Source organism: Urocitellus parryii, chromosome 9, assembly GCF_045843805.1.
Source record: "Urocitellus parryii isolate mUroPar1 chromosome 9, mUroPar1.hap1, whole genome shotgun sequence".
NCBI classification, from domain to species: domain Eukaryota; kingdom Metazoa; phylum Chordata; class Mammalia; order Rodentia; family Sciuridae; genus Urocitellus; species Urocitellus parryii.
The window spans coordinates 106,578,550-106,604,025 of NC_135539.1; the positions used below are offsets into that span (position 1 = coordinate 106,578,550).

At 34.3% G+C, this 25,476-nt stretch overlaps 1 protein-coding gene across 1 annotated transcript in view; it reads right to left on the reverse strand.

The window, feature by feature from the left end:
• Ppp2r5a (protein phosphatase 2 regulatory subunit B'alpha) overlaps window positions 1-25,476 on the reverse strand; it is a 66,368-nt gene that overhangs the window by 2,615 nt on the left and 38,277 nt on the right. Inside the window, exons 4-12 of the mRNA XM_026387417.2 lie at window positions 14,109-14,201; window positions 10,303-10,433; window positions 8,887-8,946; window positions 7,973-8,081; window positions 7,299-7,352; window positions 1,801-1,851; window positions 1,411-1,530; window positions 1,195-1,322; window positions 370-471 (exon numbers count right to left, since the gene is read on the reverse strand). Coding sequence (XP_026243202.1) covers window positions 370-471; window positions 1,195-1,322; window positions 1,411-1,530; window positions 1,801-1,851; window positions 7,299-7,352; window positions 7,973-8,081; window positions 8,887-8,946; window positions 10,303-10,433; window positions 14,109-14,201 — 848 coding nt within the window. The remainder of the gene's footprint in view (window positions 1-369; window positions 472-1,194; window positions 1,323-1,410; window positions 1,531-1,800; window positions 1,852-7,298; window positions 7,353-7,972; window positions 8,082-8,886; window positions 8,947-10,302; window positions 10,434-14,108; window positions 14,202-25,476) is intronic.

The window sequence follows — 25,476 nt, forward strand, 5'->3', positions numbered from 1 at the left end:
ATTGGTATTGGAAATTCAGCATAAATTGTATTTCACAATGTAGACTGCTACCAGACTGATGAAATCTAAGGCTCAGAATGAGGTAAATAGGCTTTATGATCCACATTAAAATCCTAATCTAATCATTAGGGTAATTAAATTATGTAACAACCTTAAATAATAAATGTCACTGCTTTTTCTGCTTAACAAATTTATAAAAAGTGCTGGGGCTAGTTTATCTGGAAATGACTCATTTAGAGACTTTCAAATTACATTTAATGTAACTGACTGACTTTGTAAACATAACTCAGAAGATTTTATCTTGCTGAATTGAATCACATTCTACTAACTAAAATGTTAGATAATTTTAAAATTCAAAATATCAAATACCTCTGTCTTTCAGCTTTGTATGAGCTCGTAAGGTCATCAAAGAGCTTGCCGTTCATTTCCATTAGGGTTTTCAGCACATTGTACACCAGGGCTACAATGGTCCTGAAATGAAAAGGAGCCAGTCCTGGGTTACTGAAGCTAGCAGATTGGAGAATTCTAAGAGAACTTAAATGTTGGCTGACTCCTTTAATTTGGGGTATTTTAGAGATGATAAAACCAAGGTTTCAAAGGTTTATAATGTGTTCAAAGTCCCTCGGCCAGTGGTGGTCAAGATGGTGTAATCCCAAAACTTGCACCCTTTCCATGTTATGCTTAAAACTCACTAAATACGTTTAGTTATCTTAATCTCTGCTCTAATCTCATTATCTGAAACCCCAAGTAACACTAAAATAAGATTAAAAAAAGATCTAATTACCATAAATCAAAAGTGGAAAAAAGCATAAGAATGTCACAGGAAGTAGAAATATATATGCATTCTACTGTGTGTCACTATGGCTTAAGCATGTCAGCTTCTCCCCAGGACGATGCAACCCACAGAGATGAGGCTGTACTGAGAGCCAGGCAGCACAGCTCTGCCCTGCACCTCGCATGCCTCATGGCGTCTGACCACACACTGGTACAGAACGTTACACCAGATGCTGAAGTACATTTACAACTTTATAAAACTGTATGTATATAAAATACAGAACAGAATAAAACGGTGATGTTAACCTTTGGCATAAGTTCCATATCTCTGTAGGTTTTCACGTATGAGTTAGGAAATCAAATGATAAAAAGGTTTGAAAGACAATACAAGAAAAACATGACCAACATAAAAACACGTACGGATTCCAGTGTTCTTTGGAAATTTTGTACAAACTGGCAAACATAATTGGCAGAATTTTATCAATATTCTCCTCAATCAAACTGAGAATATATTCATTATTCCAGAAGTACAGTGCTCTTTCTGCAACCTAAAAAAGACATTCAGAAATGTCAAAACTCTTAAGATAAAAGAAATAACAGTAAAAACCAAAAATGGTGCCACTGAAAATATCTTACCTGAAAATGAGAACTGGAGACACACTTGGATATCTGCTTAAAAAGCGGCTCTTCAATTTTTTTGAACTGTGTTGGTTCAATGACATCTAAGATTTCTTCAATTTCTCCTAAAAACATCACCTAGGTTAAAAAAATTCTCTTTTAAAAAACAATGACAAATTATATGATGTTTATATAGACACCATATGAATGAGTTTAATCTACAAATTATAAAGTGAGCAAAAAAGGTCTGGTTGGTGTACAATTCACTGTAATGCACAGCAGTCCTACTCAGTCTCCCCACATCTCCCGCTCTGTGTCAGCACCACCGTGGCCAAGCCTGAGAGGAGTTCACAGCCCTGGGGTTGGACAGTTCTGCTACAGTGCACTACTTCAGTGAACAGAACCCACCTCTTTCTGACTACATGTTTTTGGCCAAAATTTCAGCAGTCCTCTGATAACCTGCAGGAAAAAAATAAAAATAAAAAAACTTTAGGATGAGTTGAACAATGAAGGTAGTCAATCCCAGAATATTTTTAATGATGATGATTAATTAACATTTATTCTGAAGTAATATATTTAATATCTAAGTTTATACTTAGATATTTTCTGCTCAGCTTTAAACTTTCATTCAACAAATTACTCAGTGCCTATTATATACCAAGCAGCATTTTTGTTTGTTTGTTTTGGTATCGAGGATTGAACTCAGGGGCACTCGACCACTGAGCCACATCCTCAACCCTATTTTGTATTTTATTAGAGACAGGGTCTCACTGAGCTGCTTATTTAGCACCTCGCCGTTTTGCTGAGTCGGGCTTTGAAGTCGAGAGATCCTCCTGTCTCAGCCGCCCCAGCCACTGAGATTACAGGTGTGTGCCACTGCGCCTGGCCCAGACAGCGTTCTTCATGTTGGAGACATGAATGAATGAATGAGACATGAGGTTTCTGATTTTCACAGGGTTTATGTTCTAATGGACGGAGATCAACATGAGTGATCAACTATGTATACACAGAACAATTTCAACAGCAGTATATGCTACTAAATAAGACAGGATTAAAGTGGTGAGGTGAAGGAGGGAAGTTATTTTAGGGAGAAACCATAAAGAACAGATAGTTTCTGTTATCTAAACTATTATGAAGCAAAAAAAAAAAAAAAAAAAAAAAAAGAGCCAGAGAGTTTCCCAGTTTGTTTATGGCTACCATAATCTAGATAACCAAAATGCAAGAAAGGACCTGTATTTTCTTTTTCTTTAGTTGTAGATGAGCCCAATACCTTTATTTATTTATTTATTTTTATGTGGTGCTGAGGATCAAACCCAGTGCCTCACACATGCTAGCTAAGTGCTTTACCACTGAGCCCCAACCCCAGCCCCTAACAATACATTAACAGAACACTATTTCATGGCTAATTATCCTAGAAATGCCAGGATGGTTCAACCCTATAGGTTAAAAGGAAAAAACTGTAGGATCTTAAATGATTTTGAATAGTTATTTGATTTTTTTGATTGACTATATATTCTGATAAAAAAGACAAGACTGAGAGAATTTATCAGAGACCATCAGCACTCATTTTACATAATGGTTTTTTAGACACAGGCTATAAAACCATCTAAGCTTGGAAGAATTGTGGAAATACATATTTTCTAGCCTTTTTAAAAAAAAGATTTATTTATTTATTTTTATGTGGTGCTGAGGATCGAACCCAGTGCCTCACATATGCTAGGCAAGTACTTTACCACTGAGCCCTAGCCCCTCTTTTCTACCCTTTTAGGTCACCTAATAGTTTGCTGGTCTGATCCAGTAATGAGGAACTCTTCACTCAAATTAAATTTGGGTGGAACACAATTTTGGAGCCAGGATTCAGTAAGACAAAGGAATCTGATGAATAATGCTGGCAAGGAATAATAAATTCTATTTGTCTAAGTGTATAGTAGTTATATGCTTCTTGAAAATTACTAGAATAAATAGAAAAAGTCAGTATGTGGCTAGTTGGAAGGTAATATATAAAAATATCTTTAATAGATTAAAAATAATTTTCATAAGCAACTTTTAGTTATTCTTTCTCCTGTCCTTTTTAAAAAACTTATTGACCATCTAATAGGATTATAACTGTTTTTCTCCTGAATTTAATCTATAAATTCCAAATACCAATTGAGTTACCTTTGGAATTATGGAAATATTTATTCTAAAACTGGCAAATGTAATCAATAGCCAAGGTTGTTGTTATTATTTTGGTGAGGGAAGATCAATGGAATACAACCTATACTACCAATATCAGCAATTTAAACTAGATGCTGTTAGCATAGAAACTGACAGAAGAGATAAATAAAAGAGTATCTAGACAGACTCAGGCATATATGGTTTTAATACATGACAAAGGTGGTGTGGAACAGATTATCTCCCTTAGGCCTCTGGTGACACCTTGACTTCTCGCCTCCAGAACTGAGAGAGAGTAAGTTTCTGTTGTTTTAAGCCACCAAGTTTGTGTTACCTCATTATGGAGCCTAGGAAACTATAACTGGAATAAAGATATGAAAGCAAAACTAATTCTAAAATAACTTGAATATATAACTAGAAAACTACTACAAAAATTTAGAATATTTTTATAATTTCAGGGGTAGAAAGATTTTTCTTTTTCTTTTTTTTTTTTGTGTGTGTGAGTGTGTGTGATACTGGGTACTGAACTAGGGGCACTCTACTACTGAGCTACACCCCCCTTTATTTTGAGATGAGGTCTTGCTGAGGCTGGCCTTGAGCTTGCAATCCTCCTGCCTCAGCTATCCAGGTAGCTGGGATTACAGGTGTTTGCTGCTGCACCTGGCAAGGGGGGCGGGTAGCTGTATGTATATACGCAGCTGTATAACCAATGTGATCCTGCAACCTGTACACATGGAAAAATGAGAATTCATACCCCATTTAAATCAAATGTATGATATGTCAAGATCATTGTATTGTCATGAGCTATATATATATATTAGTTTTAGATGGACATGATATCTTTATTTATCTTTCTGTGGTGCTGAGCATGGAGCCCCATGCCTCACACATGCCAGGCAGGTGCTCTTACCATTTAGCTACAACTAACTGCAGCCCATAAGAAGATTTTTTTAGTAAGACAAAGAAATAGATTTATGACATAAAAATTACTGTTTTGTTTAAAGAGAAAGAACAGTATATTCAAAATTAAAACAAAACTCCCAAGTGGTCAAAAAGGTTTTGCAAAATAACAATAGGGAAAGAGCTAAACTTAGGACATAGAAATATAAATGACCAATAAACATATTAAAGGGTGGCTCGATCCTCACATATAACAAAATAGCAAATTAAAATATTTCACACCTTATAGAATAAACAGATTTTAAAACTTAGTATTTAGCATTGATTGGCTAAGGTAAGGGAAAACAGGTATTGCCTCATTCTGGAGTGAAATATTGTGAATATAGTGTAAACTTTTAGGAATACAATTTCTAACATGTTAAAATTTGCATACACTCTGACTCAGCAGCACAGATTTTACTTTTTAAATGTTTTCATTTCTTAAATTTTCAAACAGTAAAATTCTTTTTTTTTTTTTCTCCCCTTTTTTCAGTACTGGGGATTGAACTCAGGGACACCTGAGCACTGAACCACATCTCCAACCCTACTGTGTATTTTATTTAGAAACAGGGTCTCACTGAGTTGTGTAGTGCCTTGCTTTTGCTCAGGCTGGCTTTGAACTCAAGATCCTCCTGCCTTAGATTCCTGAGCCACTGATTAAAGATGTGAGCCACCAAGCCTGGCCCATTTTTTCTTTTGGTATACAGTTCTGAGGATTTATAAAGACTTATTTATAACTAATACCACAGACAGGAACAAAACAATTCTAATACCCCAAAACGTGCTCTCCCCAGCAACAAGTTTATGACATAAAAAGCTCAATCAACTGTCAACTAAGAGAGGATTAATGAATAGTAACCCATTGAGATTTTATGCCATCAATGGAAAAAATGAAGTGGATTAACATGGAAATCTAACCATGGTATAATGAGGTTTTAAAAAAAAAGAAACAACTGTATTTACCAACTTATTATCTCTAAAGGACAAGATTTCAGGGAACTTTCACACTGTGCTTTAGTTTTTGTATTGTGTGAACTAATTTAATATACATTACTTTTTCAAATGGAAGTAACAGTGATTTCCATTTTAGAAAATAACAATAATTTCAAGATTTGGGTACTTTTAGATTATAATAAAACAGCAAAATACCTAGCCTGTTTATAATTTGTAGGTGGCTTTGAAATGAATGCAGGTTTCCAGAAAATTAGTAACTCCTTAACTGATGACGGTGTTACATCCTAGTAAACTCACTGTTAAGTTGGAAACAGCCAAGTCAAAAATGCATGGAAAGCATCTAACCTATGAAACATATAGCTTAATTACACAGTACACCTTGGAGTACTGGCTGTTGGCCTTGTGACAGTGTGGCTCACTGGGAGCTGTAGCTCATGACCACTGCCCAGCATCATGAGAGTCTTGTACCATGTGTGGCTGGCCTGGAGAAGGGTCAAAATCTAAAGTATAGTTTCTACTGAATGCAGATTGTTTCACACCACTGTAAAGCTGAAAAATCATTAAGTTGAACCATCATAAGTTGGGGACTATTTGTATTAAGGCTCAAATCCAAGTAATGTCATAATTTGGGTGTTAGAATGGCCTATAGTAGAAATCATAAAACCTGTGTATGTAGAAATCTTTACAAATTGAAAAAAAAATTTTCCTTTGTTAACCTAGACATTGACCTTCCTCTTGCCTATTTCCATAAACACAGCTCACCCAGGCCAGATATCTGGGCATTATTTTTCTCCTTAGTTTCCACTCTTTAAAAAGTAATCACTTATCCTCTTTACCCACTCCAATTAAAAAGTAAAATTATATTTGTTTACTATTTACCAGGCATGAACCATGACTTAATATGTGTTTTCTCAGTTCTAAGAGGAATCATTATGAAATTATATTAAGTGTTAATTCCCTTTTGAGGTTATATGTTTTCATGTGAAAATACCATGTGCCTATTAATCCTGATTTATCTTTCAAAACTGTTTTCAGCAACAACTGATAATCCAAAAATCCAAAAACATGAAAAATCAGGGAATGGAAAAATATTGTTCCTTTACAAAAGGTTCAAGTCAAAGAAGACTTAAGTATGTAATTTTTTCAAGCATCCCTAGGGGGGGCTCCTAAAAAGGCTTAAAAAATCTTTAAAAATTAATTTTAATCCTTCTGCTATTCTTCAACAACTATCTTAGTTTAAATATTAATTTAAAATGTTGAGGAGGCATTCTATCAAAGTACTTATTTCATCAAGGTTAAAATATTTTCTATGTTTTTCTATTTCACCCTATCTCAGCTCTTTTTGCATCTTCATGATAACTATCCTTTTCCTCTCTCCTGAAGTAAACAACCTTTATTCTAAAATTCCATCTTAAAGGCAAGGAAGTGTTTTCATTCCTATCTTGAGGTTTATCATTAATAAGAGGCAATATCCTATTTCTAAAAGTAAAACAAAAATTCAAGGAAATAGTTTTGAAACCCTCACAGTATGTTTTAATTCTGAAAGGTAAATTAAAAGTAAAGATTACCAATAAAGATTTATACATATAAAATTTCACTGTGGTCATTTTCTCCTATTGTCACACATCTCAATTACTACCTATTAATATTAATATTTTATTATATTATTCAAGACACATAACTCATGAGCATTCTCCCCTCCCAGCCCTGTTCTTTGCAGATTAACCTCACATTGCTCCTAAATGATTTTAGCTTAAGGTACATTATTACTGTTTAATAACTCTGTGAGACTATAGAGAAAGTTAAAATGAAATGCTATGAATGCAGAACAAAAACATGAACATGAATGGAATACTTACTGGTTCTGTCAATGTTGTGTCTTTCTCCAGGAACTGTACAACACAGTATGCTAGCTAGAAGGTAAAAGAAAAGTTTATAAATGTTATTGAGTGAAACAACATGTAGGGATGGAAATTTTTTGTATTTAGCCAACAAAATATCATTTTGATCAATTTTACTCTAGTTTATTTCAATATATAAAAATGAATATACTCAAAATGTGTAAATTTTTAATCTTGAAAGTAATTTCTAGTTCAAAAAATGTTCTTTTTTTTAGAATAGTGATTTCTCACTATAAAGTTCACTGAAATAAATCTAGAGCTAACAATTTAGTTTTTTAGCATGTAACTATATTTGTGCCTATACTGATATAGAATTATTTTCTAAATATTAATAGAGGAGACCAAAATCTTTCTAGATAGTTTTCATGATCACAAGTAACTGTCTGAAGAAATGTGGGATTTATTCAAAGTCACATAGTTAATGAGGTAAGGACATGGATCAGAATGCAAGTAAACTTGACATGCACTGGTTTTATTTAATAACTAAATATCATAATATTTTAAGCTTATAATGAAAATTTGCTATAGACAACTTACAAAGCAAACTTCTTGGTTATCCTTCAAATTGTCATCTCAATATTTCTCCGTCTTTCTATTTGTCTTAACCAAAATTCATTTCAATTGAAACTTACCTGAGCATGAAACAAAGATAATCCTTTTGCAGTATGCATAGGAATAAGAACCTTCATTAGAAATTGTTTATGTTCTGCTTTCAGTGGCAATGCAAAGCCATTGATAATACTGGAGGGAGAAAAAGGCAGGGGGGAGGATTAAGTAGTTACTATTTTGTTTCTAAAAGGGATACTATCCACGATTATATAAGGAACAGTGCTCTGCTTCAATCCTGGTGTTGTACATTCATTCATCTTTGAACTACTTTAGAAAGACTATTATTATGAATTCTGTTCCTCTGTCATTCAGTAATCCCCAAAGAAAACCATGACTGCCAACTAATGCCACAGTATGTAATTTGTTTCATTTTCTATAAAGACTCACTTTATTTATGCATTTTGCCTTTATTTTCCTCTCTAAAGCCATAGGAGAGTCAATGTCACAATAGGTAGAATTTTCAATATTTTCTGAACTAAATGGATAGTTTCTCTTTGTTGGATAATCTAAAATTAAGTCGTTTTTTTCCCACACTTATTTTCTAAATATTCTCTGAACAGAAATAGAGGAGATTTCTAAATTCTAAATTCTCTCAAATTAATAATGCTTTGTAGTGAATAAGGCAGGCAAAATGTTTGTGCAAACTAAAGCCAAAGACTAAAGATATTCTAAAAAGAAGAGATGAATAAGGAATGGTCTATCGATACTGAACAAGAATACCTGTAACTTCATCAAATATTCACAATATCTTGAGAAACTATTCCTTCCTTCCTTCTTTTTCCTGTAGTATGGGGGATTGAATCCCAGCTTCTTGCACTGCGCTCAATATTTTAAGTTCTAAAATAGGAAATAATTTCTTCAACTCTAGCTAAGATTTTATTACATAAAATATTTAAACTTTCTTAATGAGTAAAAAGAACAAGAAAACCTGACCTACCTTCCTAAGATCTCAAGGAGTTCAGCAACACCATTGAAATGTTCTGTTTCATATATAAACCTGAATTTAAAATAAAGTAGATATAATGAACATCAGAAAACTAAAAGAAAACGGAAGGTGAGGAAATCATTCTAAAGGCAGCAGTATGAAACACAGGCGTGCTTGGGTTGTCTTTGTAAGCTAATTTGTCCCAAATCAGCAACCTTAACAAAATATATCTTTGTAAAACTTGACATGTGAGGAGAACAGAGTATCATTTTACTTGGAATATTCTATCTTATTTAATATATAAGAAAGATGATTTTTCTCAAAGAAATACTTTTCAAAATAGAAAATTTCTTCTTTGGGGCAAGGGCTATAGCTCAGTGGCAGAGCGCTTGCCAAAGCATGCATGAGGCACTGGTTCAATCCTCAGTACCACATAAAAAATAAATTAATAAGCAAAGATATTGTGTGTCCCTCTATAACTAAAAAAAAAAAAAAAAAAAAGGAAAAAGAAAATCTCTTCTCACAAGAAAATGCAAGAGAAAAAAGAAAATCTCACAGGAAAATGCAAGAGAAAAAAAGACTGATATATAGTAAAGTGACTTTTGTTCAGACAACACAGGCTGTCTAGCCCTACAACACTAGGCTCTCTTTTGAAGCAGGGGATCATAAACTCAAATACAACGGGCCAGCACAAGTGTGAACATATGGCTGAAGTGGACATAGGAGATGACAAGAGAAATGTAGAATGTGCTCTCACTAGAGGAGGGAGCTTTCACTCATTCGTGCACTACTGCAATGTGGAATGTTGGCCTACTTTTGACAGGTCTTCAACTAATTAAAACAAACCTGAAATGTGGGTATTAAATGTGAAGTCTCCTGATTTGAAGCGAATATTTAACAGATTCATAGTAGTCAAATGATAGGTCCCATAGGTAGTTAATTAGCCTTGTCAGAAAAATCAATAAAAGAAATTCCAAGAGCCACTGGTTCAAATACTATTTGTACAAAAAATTTCGGGGCCAGGATTGTGGCTCAGCAGTAGAGTGCTCACCTAGCACGTGCGAGGCCTTGGGTTCGATCCTCAGCACCACATAAAAATAAAATAAAGATATTGTGTCCAACTATAACTAAAAAATAAATATTAAAAAAAGATAAACAATAAGCTCAAAAGAAACAGAAAACTAGGTAAATTCTCCTCTCAATGAATCTTAAATAACATTGGTATTGCCTATCAAAAAATTAGTCTCATCATTACTGTCTACTGCAGTTTCTAAAAAGTTAAGATGCAATCCAATGATATCCACAAAACAGGCTAAAAATGACTCCAATACAACCAGTTACATTTGTAGACTTCAGATATTAAAAATCAACCTAAAAGGGTGAAGACAAGACGGGGGGTGTCTGTTTATGAATATATGAATAATTTACCTGAGGAAAATATTGTTAATTTGTTTTCTGATGAATGCTCTTAGTCCAAGAAATTTCCCATAAATTCGATGCAGAACAGTCTTCAGGAAGTCACGTTCTCTGGGATCTTCACTATCAAAAAGCTCCAGGAGCTTTAAAAAAAATCTGAGAAATTACTTTTAAAAAATAATCGAGCTAAAACTTCACTTTATTCTAATTTTGACTTTAAGATTATCTACGAAATCTTTAGATTTTTTCTTAAAAGATTCTGCCCTATCAGATTGATTTTACCCTTGGTAAATAAATAAAGCAAAAGAAAAGCTTAGGGAGTATTTCTTTTCACTAATTCCATTTTTTAAATGACACAATAAATAATTTAAGCACTTTAACACTTTGGGGGGCTGTGGATATATATAGCTCGGTGGTAGTGTGCCCTGGGTTTGATCCCCAGCGCTACTGCTACCAAAAAACAAAACAACAAAAAATTCCCCTTACTTTACCACTGATTTTTAACATTCTATCCTCCTCTTAGCTACTAAACATTGCTTATAATTTTTAGTGTTAAAATTAGAGAGGTGTTTAATGCTTTTTGATAGTAAGTTAACACATTAAGCTTTTAGACTGCAAATCTTCAAATAAATGAAGTTTTAAAAATACACATGTATAAATTATAGAGTTTACCAGAAATGTGGATTTTTATGTTCTGAACTTTGGTGCTGATAATTACACTAAATTTAGATGCAGAGCTCTCGACCTCTTCAGAAGTTCTTATTCCATTGTGCCTTTAATTATAATAGTATATAATTGCATACATGTACATCTCTAATATGATTTGGGTATTTTGAGGGTAGTGATGGCATAAGTCATTTTTATATATGCCTGACAAGTTAACTGCTCACAGTTTGCACACTTTGTTGGCTACGTTAAGGCAATGCATGAGTCTCCTGAAAAAAAAAAATCCATGGTATGTGAAAATTATGTTAATATGCTTAATCCAGTTTCAATGATTAGAAATAGCTAACCTGCTAATTTAACACTCAAATTCAAGTTTCTGATATTGGGTTTACTTGAAAGATAGGCTTTCAAGTTAATGAAAGGGGCCTTTAATTGTAAGGTCATTGTGTCTAAGTCAAGAACAGATATCATTCAATACAAGTTGATTTTTAAGAGGAAAACATCAGAGAACAGTTGTTAGCTACTTTTCAACCTATTTAAAGAAATATATTTTCAGATATTATAATCTAAACAAATAATCTGTTTAGAAATATAATAGTCACATGATGAAACATACACAAAACTAATCATCAGGAAACCTATTATACTGGTTCCCATACTAATATCAAGGTGATTATAAGGGTCATTCATAACCTCTGATCTTGCTTCTTCATTGATAAAATAAGACAGGTTGAGACCAAATTTTCTTTAAGATAGGGTGCCATCATAGTCAGAGACTTCGGCTCAAATCCTGATTGTGCCTCCTAATAGCTGTTGTGAAATTGGATGTGCTCTGGCTCATTATATAAAAGTACCTAAGGACAGTGCTTAGCATATTAAAAGCACTCCGTAAATCTTAGCTTCCTCTCTTTCTTCTGAAATTCTGATTTGAACATAAAATTATAATTATACAGTTGTTTCCCAAATTTAATAATTTTCCTCCTGCCTAAGGTCTTAAAATTACTACCTACCAAATCATTTCAAAATACAAAAACTGAGACTTTGGAAACATAAATTTATTAAAATAGCACCTGAACAGTTTTTCAGGAACTATCTATGAAAGCAGATCATATAGACTGCTAAAATAAAATTCTAGGCCTTAGCTTCTCAGACAATTCAGGCATTTGAAGTAGAAGGTAGAAAATGGGTCCAACACTACTGGTTTTCTTCTCTCAAACCCCTAGAAAAATCCAGCATCCTAATACTTCAAGCTCCAGACTAAGTAAGCACTAAACAAGGTTCCCCTCAACCTGCTATTATCTGAGATGCAATTTAATGGGGCATTACTAGAGTTCCTTTACTATATCCTATATGAAACCAGGTACAGTGGCACATGCCTATAATTCCAGCAATGGGGAGGCTGAGGCAGGAGGATCACAAGTTTGAAGCCAGCCTCAAGAACTTAGTGAACGAACACCTGTCTTGAAAATGAGGACTGGGTTCATCCATGGGTTCCAACCCTAGTACCAAAAAATATGTTGAGTGTGTGTGTGTCTATGTGTGTAACCCCCATGAGAACTACAGAAGGAAATAAAATATGCTTTCATTTTCAATTACCCAAATAACATAACTTGATTTAATCTGATTTTTACTCACGATTGAAGTGTACATTTTACTGTTAACACACATCTAATATTTCTGTGCAATTTATGAAGAGTTACTTGAATGGTTAGGCTGACAAATGTTTTTCATTTATCCACAGCAACTGGTCAGAATACTTTATATGAGGTTGGGGATATCTACAAATGACCAAAAATAAACTCTAAATATGTGGAACTCATGTTTGTGGAATCTTTATCATAGGGGACACAAAAAGATGGTCTGAAAGGTAGGAAAGGTCCTTATAATGATTTTAATCCTGGCCTCAGAATTAAATCCCTAATGAGGCCTTAACTGATAAGTGTTTCAAAAGCAAAAATGAACCTAGAAGGTTTAATCTGCTATGCAATTTTGTTTAAGACCAGCCAATTTCAAATAGTTAAAAGAGGCCTCTAACACATCCACATCAATGTTTATAGCAGCACAATTCACAATAGCTAAACTGTGGATCCAAACTAGATACACTTAAGTAGATGAATGAATAAAGAAAATGTGGTATATATACACAATGGAATATTACTCAGCATTAGAAAAGAATAAAATCATGGCATTTGCAGGTAAATGGATGGAGTTGGAGAATATCATGCTAAGCGAAGTAAGCCATTACCCCCAAACCAAATGCCGAATGTCTTCTCTGATATAAGGATACTGATTCATAATGGGGATGGGGGGCGAGCATGGGAGGAATAAACAAACTTTAGATGGGGTAAGGAGGAGGGTTGTGAAGGGAGGGGGCGTGGAGGTAGGAAAGATGGTGGAATGAGATGCACATCATTACCCTAAGTACATGTATGAAAATATGAACAGTGTGACTCTACTTTGTGTACAGACATGAAAAATTGTGCTCTATTTGTGTAATATGAATTGCATTCTGATGTCATATAACAAATTAGAATTTAAAAAAGAGGCCTCAAAGACTTTGAAAATAAAAAAGAAGTGGACACTCTCCTAGGGATTAATTGTGAGTATATAAGTTCCCAAAATGAGCTAATAACCAACTTATGAAAAGAAAGAAGATACTGCATGCAGTTACACCTCATGATCCCATTTTATCTGTGGTTTAGGAATTGGGTGGTTAGGATGCATAAGGTGGTAAGGGGAAGGGGAACTGATGCTTGTTGACAGGAAAGGAGCCTCAGTTAAAGCCACAATGCTTAAAATATAAGTTAAAGTACAAAGACTTAAAATTTTAAAACAAAAGTTTGACCCTTTGATTGAATGGTCATGCCAAAATTTCTCATAGATACTGCAGAAAGGCTAGCTTTTCTGGTCTTTATAAAATAACTGAGAATTTAGAACTGGATATGATAATTTGATTGACTTCATTAGAAGCTCACCCTTGATAAAAATACTTTTATATTAAAGCTTCTTCACTTTCATCCCAATTGTCTGGCAAGAATATTAAATGCTGTCAAATTAAAACAAACCATTTTAAGTTTTGAAGAACTATTTTAATCACAAGTTAATCACTGCTAAGATAAATGTAAAAACTTTAGGACATAAGAGTTCCTTACCTGTTGTACAAATTTCTGATCAATGTATCGTTTTGCAATGCTAGGCTGGAAATCAGGGCTCTCCAAAAATCTCAAGAAGAATTCATACACCAACTATGAGAGAAAGTCAAATAAAAGCTAAGATGATGGTATAAAATTCTACACCAGGTTATAATACTTCACATAAAAAACACACCTCCATTACCAACTTAGTAGGAGATTTCTGATATTATAAAATTAGAAAATAAGGTTTTTAGGGCTATATATGCAGCTCAGTGTAGAGCACTTGCCTAGCATATGTGAGGCCCAAGGTTCAATCCCCAGCAACAGTAAAAAGAAAAAAAATTAGTTTAAAAAAACTTTTTGAGGGGCTGGGGATGCGGCTCAAGTGGTAGCGCGCTCGCCTGGCATGCGTGCGGCCCGGGTTCGATCCTCAGCACCACATACAAACAACGATGTTGTGTCTGCCGAGAAATGGAAAATAAATATTAAAAAATTAAAAAAAAAAAAAACAACTTTTTGGGCTGGGGATATAGCTCAGTTGGTAGAGTGCTTGCCTCGCATGCGCAAGGCCCACCTCACCACCGAAAAAAAAAAACACAATTTTTTGTGGTTTGGTCTCCTAAGCCAATACATTCTGTCTTGCTTCCCTGGTTAGTGAATGAGCTTTCTGGAACTGTATAGTGCCTCACATCTGTTCACATGTTACACAGCACAGTACTGGGCATTGAAAACAGCCACTGAACAAGTGGCGCTGTCAACAAAACCGCACAGCAGTCCACAGGAGGCCAACTCCTTGCTCAGGTTTGAGCATCTTTTGGCATGTTTATACCCAAAGCAAAACCTACTATATTGTTTGAAAATAATCTATAAACATTGATATCAACTTCTTTTTCTTGTTATATCCTTAATGTACAATAAATATTTAAAAATTAGGTAATATTAGGCCCCATAAGCATTGCTTCCTTTACATACATGGGGCAAAAATACATCAAACAAAACTATATGTACTTGGATCACAAAACTGTTCTTAGAATATTATTGAGCTCAGTAGTCAAAATGTGTTCTATGGTAAATGCTGTAGGGTCTATGGATTTAACATACTGATCTTTTTTCCTCTTTTTTTCCCCTTCTCTCACTAAATACAAACTAAAAATACATAAAAGGTATACACATTGTATTTATTAATTACATGGAACAGACTATGAGTGCAGAAGATATTTAGCAAAGGGCTATTACACTGTGGAATATGCTTAGCAGGATAAGTTTTGAGGGAGATGTGCAACTTGAGCTCTGCATTCAACTGGATTCTGGACAAGCCAAGAAGAAAGTGGAGTGCTGTGGAAAGGCAGGCACATGTCTTAAAGGCGTACAGGGGGCAGGTTGATGGGACAGAATCACAGACTCTATGTGCAGCTCCCTAGTTCAGTGGGAGTTCAGAGTCTGTGGGAAGGCAGCATTAGTTAGACATAAGCCAAATGTGGCATGCGCTAGCGTATCTACTCTTCAGATCTACATCAGAAATACAGGGTATAAGATTTAACAGTTTTAAGAGTAATAGCATGTCCTTTGGGAGACCTAGCTGACATCAAGCTCTAAATCAAACCAAATTCTCTAAAATATATATTCTCTAATTTTATATATATATAAATATATATATTTACTAAAATATATATATTTAAAATATATATATTATATATATGTATATATTTACCAAATATATATATGGTTGAAAGCTCAATACATATATATATGGTTAAAAGCTCTCATTCACAAATACCACATATAATTAAATTTTTTTTTTTTAGGTGTTGATGGACAACTCTGGGGCTGGGACTGTAGCTTAGTGGCAGAGTGCTCACCTAGCATGTGTGAGGCACTGGTATGATCCTCAGCACCACATAAAAATAAATTAATAAACAGATATTGTGTATCCCTCTACAACTAAAAAAATATTTTTAAAAAAAGAAAGAAAAGAAAATCTCTCAGGAAAATCCATGGGAAAAAAGACTGATATATAGTAAAGCTTATTTATCTAAAAATTTATTTATTTATTTATATGCAATGCTGAGAATTGAACCCAGTGCCCCATACATACTAGGCAAGTGTTGTACCATTGAGCCACCACCCCAGCCCCGTGCACATATAATTTTTAAAACAGTTTTCATCTATATCACTTACTTGACACAGTGAATATCAAATGACCAGTCAAGATTACATGGAAAGTGCTGTTATGCAACCAACTTAAGCATCACTAAAGAAATGATGGCAACTTTATATATATGCTGCATTATTATTCCAAATAGAAGAAACACTAGTGATCTACAGAGATGAAAATCTTCAAAATGGCCAAGATTTTTCTTCTATAAAAATGAACCTTGTCCCCAGTATCACTCTCTACATACCCCTTAATCCTCAATTATTTTTTCTTGTACTTACTCATACCCTGACATAGAATATCTTTATTTGATTATTATTATTACAAAAGTTTACACTGGGAGATATGTAGTTCTCTTCCACTAGGATGTAAAGAACTTTGCTTAGTTCAGGACTTTACCCTCAGTGTTTAGAATTTCTGGCACAAAAAAGATGCTCAATAAATATTAATAAATGGGAATCATATTTGTTAAGAGATCATGTTTCCATGTAGTTTAAAGTTTATCCATGTTCTATATGAAGAAATAATATGCTCAAACAATCTAAGAAATGGGGTTGCGAAGAACAGACACTTCGGCAATGGCTTCAGCTCCCTGATAAAATGACAGACTTCATATATGTTCAAGGTATGACTGTTCCTACTTTTTCTTTTTTAAATATTTATTTTTTAGTTACGGGTGGACACAGTATCTCTATTTTATTTTTATGTGGTGCTGAGGATTGAACCCAGTGCCTCATGTATGCTGGGCAAGTGCTCTACCTCTGAGCCCCAGCCCCAACCCCTGGTCCTACTTTGTACACCTAAAGATGAAGGATAACTAAAAAGCATAGGGAATGGAAGACAGTGTTCCTGAGCTATTGAGTTCTGACCATGTCTTTTCTAAGGTAGTAAAAATAAAACATAAAATTCTGATCTTCACAATTAAAAAGACTTTATTCAAGGTACAACAGAAAACAGCCCAGATGATTTGGTATCTGTAACACCTATACAAAAAGCTATAAAAACTGGAAATGTTTGGCCACGAGAGGAAAAGACTGACCTACAAGTCATTTTCCATTCATTTCCATCCAGCCCTTTCCATCCATTTTTAAGGGGTATGGTGACCACATGCTTTCCAACTTCTATTAAGAGGAAACCAGTATAGCTGGGTGCAGTGGTGCACACCTGTAATCCTAGCAGCTTGGGAGGCTAAGGCAGGAGGATCGCCAAGTTCAAAGCCAGCCTCAGCAACAGTGAGGTGTTAAGCAATTCAGTGAGACCCTGTCTCTAAATAAAAATAAAAAAGTAGGGCTGGGGATGTGGCTCAGTGGTTAAGTGCCCCTAAGTTCAATCCTCAGTACCACCACCCTCACCCCCAGCCAAAAAAAAAGAAGAAACTAGTGTAAAGGAGTTTTAAAAATTGATTTACTATATGAAAGAATTCAAGCAAGAGTTAACACAGACAGAACTATATGAGATATTATACATGAAATGCCTAGAGCATTGCCTTGGACACAGTAAACTCTAACAAAATCTTAGTTCTCTAAGGATCTATTTTTTTCCCTGTAATCCTTGTGAAAACAGAGCAGATTCTGCTTGAACACTGTAAAGTTTAAATAGGGTCAGCCTTGTTTTTTTCCCATCTGTTCTTTTATCCACAGAACTAAAAAGATGCCAGGTGTGGTGTACACACCTGTAGTCCCAGCTACTTGGGAGGCTGAGGTGTGGGAGGATCGCTTGAGCCCACAAGTTCAAGATAAACCAGGACAACAGCATCGAGACCCTGTCTCAAACAACAAACAACGAAAAAGAACTATGAAGGAAAGGGAGGGGGGGGATGGGAATAGACTAAATAGGACATCACTTTCCTATGTTCACATATGAATACATGACCAGTGTAACTCCATATCATGTACAACCACAAGAATGGGAAGTTACACTTCATGTATTATGTCAAAAAAAACACTATTCTGTCATGTATACCTAAAAAGAACTAAAAAAAGGTCTAAAAAGATAATAATTATTCATAATTTAATGTCAAAGTAATACAAAATGTTCTCAACCTTATATAAGGTTTTTATTTCTTATATAAGGTTTTATTTCTTTTTATTTCTATGTCAGTAATGTTAATGACGTAGGCTATGATCCCTATCATTTTAGATTCTTAACACCTAAAAATATTTAAAAGACATTTTCTGGCCAATAGTTATTTGAGGTAAAGGTGTACTTTGTAAAACATGTGTGTAAAATTCCTAATTATAGGGGCCAGTGAAGATGCTTACATTCTCTAAAATACAGGTTATTCCTAAAAAAAATGTAGATGTTCTATATATATATATATATATGATGAAGTCTTGCTACACTGCCCAGGCTGGTCTCAAACTCATGGCATAAAGGATCTTACCTCAACTGCTGAAGTAACTAAGATCATAAGCAAAACATGCCACCATACCTGGCTTCACTAATTAAATCTTAATTATCTGTGCCACTGAAGTCATTAATAAAATGAAAATACTGTATGTACAATCTGGTATGTATTCCAAGGTAGTACTCTTCTAATTATCTAAAAGGAAGTAAACAGAAAATTACTATATTCTTCTTCCTCAATAAATAGAAAACAGTAACACCTAGGAAAGAAAAGAGAATATAACTTTAAACTGTTATATGTTAACAATTACCATGTAATACTACACTTGATAAATTAAAATATATAACCCTCCCAAGTACTGAAAAGGTCTTTTGTCTCTTTCTTCTGTCTCCCTGTAGTATTTCCACTACATGTGAAAGGAAGCAGAAAGAGAAAAACTTGTAAATTAGCATTTTTAGAAAATTCATGAAAAGGGCTAAGGTAACAAAGGTCTGGAAGGTTCTGGGATTACTTGTGATTACTCCCCCTCATTAACAACTTAGTGTTTATTTTCTACCATATCAAAATAGTTTCTCATGTTAAGGATCTGATAAGCTAAATATAAAATGTAAACTTTTAATGCAAAACAGGAAAATCCAGGCCATTTGATTCAAAGCACGTTTATAACAGGGGAGGAAACATTTATGGAGCAAATGTCTTCTGTGTGATAACTCTCTATAATCTCATTATCAGAGCAGCTTTTTAAATATTCTGTAAGAAATATTAAGATGATTAAATATGTATGTAGCTACAATGTGACAAATCCTATAAATCAGGTAACAGTGTGAAGTAGTTTCTGATGTCTTAGACCATTTAATAGCCAATTCAAAAATTATACACCAAGAATTAATAATTAGGAAGATTCTATAAACATATGTATCTAGAGCAGAGCATTTTATTCAAGGAACCATGGATGAATGGAAATTTCTTGTGGGTCCCTGTGGAATGTATCTTGGGTGAGAACCCATTTTTAAAAAATCATTCTTTGAAAGTAATTAACCACCTCCTAAAATGTTAAGAACTACTCATTTTGGGGAATTTAAATAAAACCTCAAATTATACCAGTGAAAAGTGGAAAGCATATTGTTTATTTGGCTGAATTTCCACTGTTAATTTTCATGAGCATTTAAAAATATTCTAATGGAAAAACTATCTTTATTTTTAAAAATTCAAAGACTAATTAAGGAATCTTTTTCAGACTATCCAGCTACATGTGATTAAAAAAAAAAGTAACATCAGCTAATGAGAATTTTATGCTTTTAAAATCTTTGAAATATTAAATATAGTCTCATTAATTTTATTCCAACTATGGCACAAAATTTCAGATGATCTTGTGTACAGTTCTATTAAAAATTATTTGCCACTTCACATTTTCTAATTCTTTAAGCTTTAATGTGCTGATAAACATTAAAATTATTATCAGCTTTCACTAATCCTAGACTCTACTTCCACTGTATGTGGAAAACAAATAAACAGAATAAATAAATATGTAAAAGGCAAACTATTGCCTAAAGGGCCCTGAATAATATAGAATGTAATTTTATTTCTCTTGTCTTTAATTACAAAAGAAAATATAATGGTCCTTGTAAAATAAAAAAATCAACAATTTAATTTGAAATCATGTCTTGCCCCCACATATTAAGCAAAGTTCCTCTGTATCTCCCAGGGACTATGTTGGAAAGTAGCTGATGTTACTGATGATCTATCCTGTTGTTTGTTACTTAAAAATGCACCATATTTATTTTTTTTAAGACAGATTCTTCCCTCCTATAGTTCTTATCTGTGGTAAAGCACTGCCAGTTGACTAATCTAACACCCATTCTATTCCCCTTGCCTGTCCCTGCTACTCAATCTGCAGAAACTAAATATTCACTCTGGGCTGGGGATGTGGCTCAAGCGGTAGCGCGCTGGCCTGGCATGCGTGCGGCCCGGGTTCGATCCTCAGCACCACGTACCAACAAAGATGTTGTGTCCGCCGAGAACTAAAAAATAAATATTAAAAAAAAAAATTCTCTCTCTCTCTCTCTCTCTCTCTCTCTCTCTCTCTCCTCTCTCCTCTCTTTCACTCTCTCTTTAAAAAAAAATAAAATAAAATAAATAAATAAATAAATATTCACTCTGTCAGACTGCTTTGCAACTAGAGTCAGGGAATAAAAGGAAAAAGAGGGTGAGACAAAAGAAAACCTAAAACCACCCAAAAGAATGAAGAGATTAACAACAATAGTTTAAGGGAAAATAAAGAGACACAGAGGCCAAAAAGAGCCAACACATGAATAGCAGGCACCCCCCCAAAGATGAAAAGCAAAGCAGTTAAACAAAAGAGGTATGAAGAACTATTAATGAAGAAAAATACTTCAGAAGTATGAGCAAACTTTTAGAGTGAAAGAACATTAATCAACTGGGAAAAGTGACCCAGAAAAACTAACATTGATGTATACTCCAATAAAAAAAAACAAAAAAAACTGGCCATTAAAAAAAAAAGTATCCTTTGGGCATTTAGGCAAAAACCTAAGTCTAGGTACAAGGGAAAGAAAATCACAGTGAAGTCAGGAGACAATGGAATAACATAGATAAGGTATTCCAGTAGAGAAGATCAACCATGGATTTTAACGTCACATCAAGTTGATCTTTAAAAATAAAGAATATACACTAACTGCTCTTAAAAATACAAGAATTCAGGGAATAATGTTTTCATGAGCCCTTCTGAATAAGCTCTAAATTACTCCCAAAATGACCGCAGATACTTTGATGTAAGGACACCATCCATTGTAATGGCACCCATGGGAGTACCAAAAAAAGAGGACAGGGGGCAGAAATACTTAAATAACAACCCTAAGCAACTCAAAGGGCAAACATTAAATATATTACCTGTAAAACTACTAATGAATGTCGGGAAGAAAAATAATAGAATAGTGTACAATTAGTTAAAATGTTCTGACCATATAGGTATTATATGACTATCTAAAATTGGAGTTGGGAACAGGATGGAGATTTTACAGAAAGTAGAAGAATATTAAAATTATCATTAGATATTTACTGTGATAGTAAAAGGGTGTTACTTTACATTAGATGCTAAGGAAGAGAGAAGTAGGGAAAGTAGAAACTACTTTCTACTTCAGTATTCTCATTACAGGGAATCTAAATTAGCTATAGAAGAGAAACACAGGTATCATATTGTCATCATAAAGATAACCATGGAGCAAAAGTATACTTCCCCTAAAATACTAAAAGTAATATATTTTAAGGAAAACAGAAGGGAACAACAGCAACCCAGAGGGTATAAGCTTTTAAAAATTGTGCAAGGTTTTGTGTATACATTGTTCATTAAATCCTTGAATCACTGTTTCATCCTAATTTTAGAAAGGAGAATGCAGGCTCAGAGAAGTTAAGCAGCTAAATAAAGATCACATAGCTAAAAAAAGTATCAAAACTGGAATTTGCTGGCACGATGGCACACATCTGTAACACCTTGGGAGACTGAGGCAGGAGGATCATGAGTTCAAACCCAGCCTCAGCAACTTAGTGAGGGCCTAAGCAACTCAGTAAGATCCTGTCTCTAAATAAAAAATACAAAAAGGTGCTGGGGATGTGGCTCAGTGGTTAAGTGCCCTTGGGTTCAAGTCCCAGTTCCAAATAAAATAAAGTAAAATAAAATATAAAAAATAAAAGGGCTAAAATAAAATATAAAAAATAAAAGGGCTGGGTTTGTAGCCCAGTGGTAGAGCACTCCTGGGTTCAAACACCACTACCACCAAAACCAACCAACCAACAAACAAAACAAACAAACACACACACACACACACACACAAAAAAAAAAAAAAAAAAAAAGGGATGGAGATGTGGCTCAGTAGATAAGTGCCCTGGTTAGAATTTGAATATGTATGTGTGTGTGTGTGTGTGTGTGTGTGTGTGTGTGTGTATATAAACTCTCGATCCATATACATAAGGCACATCTAGACTCACTTATGAGGGCTAAAAGAAAAAAAATGATGGCTAGTTGAATTATTTGGGAGATCTAATATACGATGTTATAATGATGCTAAAGTATGAATTAAATCTCAAAAATGGGCTGGGGATGTGGCTCAAGCTGTAACGCGCTCGCCTGGCATGCACAGGGCGCTGGGTTTGATCCTCAGCACCACATAAAATAAAGATGTTGTGTTCACTGAAAACTGAAAAATAAAATATTAAAAAAACTCTCTCTCTCTCTCTTTTTAAAAAAAATCTCAAAAATTTATGCCTATTTTAGGGTGGTCAACTATTATAGGGTCCCAGATGAATCTAAGAAAGATAGTAAAGCTTTTGGCTACAGCAAAAAATTTTGGAACAATGCTCAAGTTGTAAACCTGATTTTGCAGCTTACTATCTGTATCATCTCGGGCAGGTTTCTTAATCTTTAAAATCTAAGTTTATCTACAGAGTGTAAACAATATCTACTTCATAGTGCTACTATAAGGATCAAATGAGATGATGTATATGAAGCAGTTAACACTATCTCTGGAACAGGGTGAGTACTTGGTAAATAATACCTGTTATTAATTGCTATTATTAGCTCAACATGATCAGTAGTCTAACAAATAAACATCACTGGTCACACATTGGCAATACATTAAATTCCTGTAAAACACTTCACTATGCTTGCCTGCAAATTTGCGACCATTAGTATTATTTTTAAAATATGAAAGAACAATTACATTGGATGCATCAGACACAGACTTGCAAACTTTTACTTTCTCCCTCAGAGCCCTGTTTTAGAAATAAGAAAGCACCTATAAACTGAAGGTACCATTCAAGCAGTCTCAGAGCATTTGAACTAGACACTTTAAGGGAACAAAAACTTAAAGTATACTGTCAAAAAGATCGCAAAGACCAGATATATAAGAACATATGCATATAATATTTTGCTAAGTTGTTGAGGCTGGCTTTGAACTCAAAATCTTCCTGCTTCAGCCTCCCAAGTGACTTAAGATTACAGGCGTGTGCCACCTGGCTTATAATGAAATCTGTATAGTAATTTTTATAACACAAGTGGTATAAGAAGATCTGACCTGAGTCCTATCTAAGGAGTTCCAGTTACTAATGTATCAAGTGAGGTAGTACCAAAGTGATTCTACTGAGTGAACCCTGGATAACATTAAAGTCACTATAACTAAAACAGTTGAGGGAATGTTTGAATGAAGTAGCTAAAGCCAGGGAGAATTAGGGAAGGCTGAATGGAAGAATTAGTTCCACCTATAAGTTTTTTGTTCTTTCTTGTGAACCCAGGGCTGCTCTACCATTGAGCTACATCCTTAGTCCTTTTTATTTTTTGAGACAGGGTCTCTCTGAATTTCTCAGGCTGGCCTTGAACTTGTGATCCTCCTGCCTTGGCCTGCTGTGTAGCTGTAATGACAGGTGCACACCACCACACCCAGTTTTTATTACCAGCTTTCCAATGATATGGGGGGCATGAGTTGTCACACATGGCACATGGGGCAGGAAGACTACTACTGCACCATCAATCTTTACAAAGATGTGTTACTGAGATGGACTTCGGGAATGGCAGAGTGAGGATGTCAGTGAACTTGCTTTCCCATAAAAACAGTTCTGAGCAGGCAAAGGAGAGAATAAGTGAATGTGAAAATAGGTCAATAGACATTATCCAGTTTGAGTCTGCTTATCCAGTACAGAAAGGGAAAAGAATGAAGAAAAATGAACAGAGTTTCAGAGACCCATAGGACACCATCCATTGTAATGGCATACATGGAATACCAAAAAAGAGGACAAGGGGGCAGAAATACTTAAATAACAACCCTAAGCAACTCAAAGTTGATGTAAAACATTAATTTGCACAATGAACTCTAGTTGAAACTCAACAAACCCCAAGTAGAATAAAGTCAAAGAAATCTATACCTAGATACATGAAAGTCAAACTGACCAAAGTTAAAGAGAAGATGTTCAAAGCAGTAAGAAGAAAAAAACTTAGCCCCTGTGAGATCCTCAATGCAAAGAATGGCCGATATGGCATCAGAAAACCATGGACATAAAAAAACAAATATGATGACATCTTCAAAGTGTTCAAAAGGAAAAGACTGCTAGCTAAAATTACTCTTTCAAAAGGAAAAAGACTATTAGAAAAAAAAAGAAAAAGACTGTCGGAAAAAACTCTCCTTCAAAAATGATGGAGAAATTAAGACATTCCTAGATTAAAAAAACAAAAAGAGACTGGGGTTGTGGCTCAGTGGTACAGCACTTGCCTTGCACATGTGAGGCACTGGGCTCGATCCTCAGCACCACATAAAAATAAATAAAATAAAACAAAGATATGTGTCCACCTACAACTAAAAAATATTAAAAAACAAAAATACCCCAAAGAGAATTTGTCACTATCAGATCTGCCCTTTAGGAAATACTAAAGGAATTTCTTTATGAAAAGGACATTATATGGTATTTTAAATCCATAGAGAGAAATAAACAGCATGTGTAAAGATAACAATAAAAGTAAATATTAAAGATAATACATGTATTTTAATTTGTAACTTTTATTTTCTTCCTTAACAAAGCAGTAACATTAAGCAATTAATTATATAAGTGTGTGTTGATGAACATGTAAGTGTAAAGATGTGATTTTTTTTAATGACAATAATACCACAAAGAAAGGGGGAGTAATTGAAAGTATATTGGATCAAAATTTGTTTATTACTAAAATTAAGTAATAAACCAAACTAGATTGTTTTAAAATGCTAACTGGAATCCCCAGGACAACCACTGTGAAAATAACTTAAAAAAAAAAAAAAAGAGAAAGAAACAGGGAATTAAAACGATACTCAAGAAAATACCCATTCAATACAAAAGAAGACAGTAAT